The 6,000-nt window shown below is 35.4% G+C and overlaps 1 protein-coding gene across 1 annotated transcript in view; it reads left to right on the forward strand.

The window, feature by feature from the left end:
• LATS1 (large tumor suppressor kinase 1) overlaps positions 1–6,000 on the forward strand; it is a 46,034-nt gene that overhangs the window by 22,459 nt on the left and 17,575 nt on the right. Inside the window, exons 5-7 of the mRNA XM_006915329.3 lie at positions 459–1,041; positions 3,378–3,560; positions 3,780–3,886. Of these exons, the coding sequence (XP_006915391.1) occupies positions 459–1,041; positions 3,378–3,560; positions 3,780–3,886 (873 nt within the window). The remainder of the gene's footprint in view (positions 1–458; positions 1,042–3,377; positions 3,561–3,779; positions 3,887–6,000) is intronic.

Consider the following 6,000-nt stretch of genomic DNA (forward strand, 5'->3'; position numbering starts at 1 on the left):
TGGAGTGAAAATTTCATAAAGCCTAAAATGGGAGAAAGAATATTTGAGTCCTAAGCATTCCACAAAGCATATAATGAAGGCAATCTAATCATGTATTTTGGGATGAGTATGCATGGAGGGATAGATGAGGATGCATGTGAACAGACGTTTGGTTATTGCACACTGGGAACATTTTTTTGCGTGCATTAGAGAGGAGTAGAAAGCTGATCGTTATCATCTTCTTGCTCTCCACAGCTGAATCTGCATATATACTTACCTTGAATATACTCTTAACTATCTCTTAAGCTGCACTTTTGATAATTAACTTTTTCTGAAATATAGTCTAGATTTCTAACATAATTCATTAAAAATTATTATGCATTTAACCTTTAAATATGTGCCTGAATTTTTTCCAAGCTATTTCTTAATATTCTGTCTAGATGATAATTCCTTATTTAACATTTAGTTTATTTGCCTAGGTTGGATTATCTCAAGATGCCCAGGATCAAATGAGAAAGATGCTCTGCCAAAAAGAGTCTAATTACATCCGTCTTAAGAGGGCTAAAATGGACAAGTCTATGTTTGTGAAGATAAAGACACTAGGAATAGGAGCATTTGGTGAAGTCTGTCTAGCAAGAAAAGTAGATACTAAGGCATTGTATGCAACAAAAACTCTTCGAAAGAAAGATGTTCTGCTTCGAAATCAGGTTGCTCATGTTAAAGCTGAGAGAGATATCCTGGCTGAAGCTGACAACGAATGGGTAGTTCGTCTATATTATTCGTTCCAAGATAAGGACAATTTATACTTTGTAATGGACTATATTCCCGGGGGTGATATGATGAGCTTGTTAATTAGAATGGGCATCTTTCCAGAAAATCTGGCACGATTCTACATAGCAGAACTTACCTGTGCAGTTGAAAGTGTTCATAAAATGGGTTTTATTCATAGAGATATTAAACCCGATAACATTTTGATTGATCGTGATGGTCATATTAAATTGACTGACTTTGGTCTCTGCACTGGCTTCAGATGGACACATGATTCTAAGTACTATCAGAGTGGTGAGTAAAAGCATAAAATTTGTACATACTAATATGATTTATTAATGCAATAAAATAAAAGATGGTATTATCACTGGATGGAACCAGAAGTCTTGGGTCAGGTCTTGACTATTGAGTAAGCACTGGTGAATCCTTCAGACACCTAGACTTCTAAAATGAAATAGTGTGTTAGATTATTTTATTTCTAAATGTCATTAACATTTTTAAGTTAACATCTTTACATTTTTGTTATTTTGAAATATCAGACAAAAAATACATTTTAAAAAATAATTTTTAAATGAAGCCCCATACCCACCATTTAGCTTAAGAACTAGGTTATAAGCACCTTTGAAGCCTGTAAACAATCGCTTGCCCTTCTTTCCTCCACAGAGGTAACCATTATTTCGGAGCTTTGTAATCAGTTCTTTACTTTTCTTAATACTTTAACCACATATGTATATATCCCTAAATTATTTCATTTTGCCTACTCTGGAACTTTATTTAAATGTAATCATTCTATATGTATTGTTCTATGTTGACTTCTTTTATGTTTGAGGTTCATCTGTGTTATTGCATGTAACATTTCACTGCTATTTAGGATTCCATTGTATGACTATGACACAACTTATTTAACTTTAAACACTTTGTATACAAGATTCTATTTAATCCTCACAATGTCATTGCAAGGCAAGATGAAGAAACTGAGGCTTAGTTAGATGAAGTTACTTGCCCAAGGTCAGACAGAAAATAAGTGTAAGGGCTAGGCTTTGAACCCAGGTTTGTCTGATTACAGGGCCCATGTTATTTCTACTACACCACAGTGCCTCACCAAGATCCCTTCAAGCGCTAATGGAAGTGTAAGTCCATCTGACATTTGTTGAATACTATGACTAGGTGCTTTACATATATTCTAATTTAATGCTCATAGCAATCCTGAGGTAAGTTTTAGCCTCCTGTGCTTCTGTGAACACGAGTAGAGGTGACATTGAATTGATAGAACTGAGAAACCCAAACCTATTTAATGTTCAATTTAATGTAATATGTTTCTTCAGATTCACCTGTGGTTCTTTTTTAAAATGATTTTTAAGCTCTATTCCAGTCTGTTGATTGAAAATCTTCACTAGAGGGTAGAAATTGTATTTTAATCAAACATCCCAACTGATTGTTACAGTTAGGTTGATTTTAGATATATTTTTCTAGGTGATTTTATTTAGCCATGGCTTTAAATACCATCTCTATATCAGTGACTTCCAAATCTCTCTCCAGAAATGGCCTCTCCCTAATATGCCTTTCAAACTTAAAATCACCAGTAAACAACTCTTAATTTCTACCCCTCTGTATTCCGCCCCCTCCAGTCTTACCCAGTTTAGTAAACTGCATCACTACTATCCACTCAGTTATCCTTGATTCTTTTTTCCCATAGCCCCTACATCTAATCCATCAATAAGTCCTGCTACTCCACCTCTAAATATATCCTGAATCTGTTCGCTTTTGGCCATCTCTACTGTTACCACCATGGTCCAAGCTTAAGTTTAATAGCCTCTTATCTGGTCTCTTCATTCTTGTCCTCTTTTATAATCTACCCAGCAGTTAGGTTTTCTTTTTTAAATATAGATCAGATCTTGTCGTTTTCTTGCTTCAAACTCTCCAATATGTTTTCCCACTGTACTTTGAGTGAAAAGCAAACCATTTCTTTTGCTTACAAAACCCATGCGCACCGGCTCCTGCTCCATTTCCTATCATTCTCTCCTTTTCTAACTGCACTGGTCTTCTCTGTTACTGTTGTTTCTGTATAGAATGTTTTGCCCTGGTTTTCAACTGGTTGATTCCCATTTGTTTTTACAAATGTCACTCAGTCACATCACTCCATGTTGACTCTCTACATAGGATGTATCACTGTGTTTCTTACATATGTATGTGTTTATTGTTTCTCCCTGACAGAGAAGCTACCTGAAAGAAGAACCCTTTCTTTTTTTATTTATCATTGTCATTTATTGAAGGAAATGAACACTGATCTAATTTGTTCGAAACTTTGTCCAGAGTAGTACTCGGGAGCAGTCTGAGTAACAAATTCTTAATCCTACCTACTCATGACTTTGACTGTCATCAGTTAACACTGAGTACATTACTGAATCTTGGGCTAATATTTCTTAGTGTAAAACTTGTCCAATTGATATCTCAGATCACAGGCAGCAGTCAGTAATAAACACCATCTGTGATTTGGTGTACACTGTGCCTTTGCTTGTCACAGGGGGAGTGTGTTGTTAACTCTAAACCATGATGTCAAAAGATTAAACAGACTGTAGGTTTACTGTTGTTCTTGTCCCTTTAATTTCTTTTCTTTTTTTACTTTACAGGTGACCATCCGCGGCAAGATAGCATGGATTTCAGTAACGAATGGGGTGACCCCTCTAACTGTCGATGTGGAGACAGATTAAAGCCACTAGAGCGGAGAGCAGCACGTCAGCATCAGCGATGTCTAGCACATTCTTTGGTTGGGACTCCCAATTATATTGCACCTGAAGTGTTGTTACGAACAGGTAAAACATTTGTTTTATAAATAATCTAAATAGGCCTTTATACCAGCTGAAACTTCATTAGAATAAGGCTTCTTTTTTAGGATTATAATAAAAGTATTAATTGCTGATTTAATAGTAATTTTGATTGTATTGATTCTGAGCACTTTATTTTTTTTTATTTTTTTGAGCACTTTTTAAAAAGTGCTTATAAATAACTATAACTTCGGTATCTTATTTTAGGCTATACACAGTTATGTGACTGGTGGAGTGTTGGTGTAATTCTTTTTGAAATGTTGGTGGGACAACCTCCTTTCTTGGCACAAACACCATTAGAAACACAAATGAAGGTAAGATATAGAATCTATACCAAAAAGAATGGTCACAAAGTCTCTTGCACTGTATGTATGTCAGTCCTTTACTTAGAGCATCTTAATCTGGACTTAAAAAATGAACTTGTCGTCTATCTCAGAAGCTAAGCAGGGTCGAGCCTGATTAGTACTTGGATGGGAGACCACCTAGGAAGACCAGGTGCTGTAGGTGTAAAAAATAAAACATAAGGGATTGTAAGCTGACGAGGTCTTTGAAATCTGTGAGGTCAACCAAGGGTTGCCTCGCCTAAAAAATAAATAAAGGATGAACTTGTAAGGATATCAAAAACCCACTAAATTTCCATGTATGAACTCTATTCTCCATTATTCTGTCACCATACTTTTATATTCTCTCTCACTCATACACTATATTCATATTTCATTCTCATAGAACTCTTTAGTACCCGTTGAAGATTTATTCCAATTTACTTTGTATATCATCTACTGGCTTTGTTTCCCTTTGTGCACATTCTAGCCCCAGACTGCAAAGAGTTGTTTATACAGTAATTCCTCCTTATCTGCAGTTTTACTTTCTGCTGTTTCAGTTACCTGTGGTCAACTGTAATCTGAATATATTAAATGAAAAGTTCCAGAAATAAACAATTTATAAGTTTTAAATCGTTCGCTATTCTGAGTGGTGTGACAAATCTCATGCTGTCCTGTTCTGTCCTACTTGGGACATAAATTGTCCCTTTGTCTAGTGTAACCATGGTGTATATGCTACCCACCTGTTAGTGGCCAATTCAGTTATCAGATTGACTGTTGTATCTTAGTGCTTTTGTTCCAATAACCCTAATTTACTTAATAGTGGCCTCAAAGCACAAAAGTAGTGATGCTGGCAATTCAGATATGACAAAGAGCAACCATAAAGTGCTTACTTTAAGTGAAAAGGTAGGTATATATAGGAAAAAACATAGTATATATAGGGTTCAGTACCCTATGGTTTCAGGCATCCACTGGGGGCTTTGGAACATATCCCCCACGGATCAGGGGGAACTACTGTATCTCCACTTGAAATTAGCTCTGGCACTTCAATGAGGAGATGCTCATAATTCTGACAATAAGCTGTACAATTAAAAACCCTTTAGTGGTTCCCTTGTATGTAAAGTCCAAATTAGTCCTCTGTTCCTTTGTTCATACCATTCCTTCTGGAATGTCTTTTCTCTCCTGTCTTCCACAGCCCTCCCCTCTTTCTGAAGCCTGGTTAACTCCTGATCATTTTTAATCATTCTCTGAGAGTGTGTTGAGATAGCATCTGTTCTATAATGCTCCCCCATCAAGTTGTAACTACTTCTGTCATTGCATTTAATATTTTATTTTTTAAATTTCCTTTAGAATTTCTTTTAATACAGGTCTACTTTTAGTACTGGTAATGCATTCTCTCAGGTTTGTGTCCGATTTGTCTGTCTAAAAGTATCTTTATTTCACTTTGGTTTTAATATGTATGTATATATGTAAGTACATGTATATATACGTATATTTGTGTGTATGCATGTATGTGTGTATAAAAAATTGAATGCTTTCTCCTTAAGATCAAGAAAAAGGCAAGTATATCTATTCTCACCAGTCTTATTCAACATAGTTCTGAAAGTCTTAGCCAGTGCTATACAGCAACAAAAATAAATAAAAGGCATACAAGATTAGAAAGAAATAAAAAATTCCCCTCTTCACAGATGACATAATTTTCTATATAGAAAATCCCAGGGACTCTATGAAAAAAACCCATAGAACCAACAAGTGAGTTTGGCAGGGTTGTAGGATATAAGGGTAGTACATAAAAATATATTGCATTTCTGTATATATTCAAGCAATGAACAGCCAGAAACTGAAATTTAAAAACTACCATTTACAATAGCTTCCCCTAAATGAAATACTTAGGTGTAAATGTGATAGAACATGAACAAGATCTATGTGCTGAGAGCTACAAATTGATGAAAGAATATCATCAGGAAGATCTTAAATGGGAATACATACTGTGTTGATGGAGTGGAAGACTCAACATAGTGAAGCTATCAGTTCTCCGTGCAAAATTTGTAGCTTTAACTCCAAATCTATAGATCTAACTCAAATTCCAATACAGATTCCCAGCAGGA

Source organism: Pteropus alecto, unplaced genomic scaffold (assembly GCF_000325575.1).
Source record: "Pteropus alecto unplaced genomic scaffold, ASM32557v1 scaffold185, whole genome shotgun sequence".
Taxonomy (NCBI): domain Eukaryota; kingdom Metazoa; phylum Chordata; class Mammalia; order Chiroptera; family Pteropodidae; genus Pteropus; species Pteropus alecto.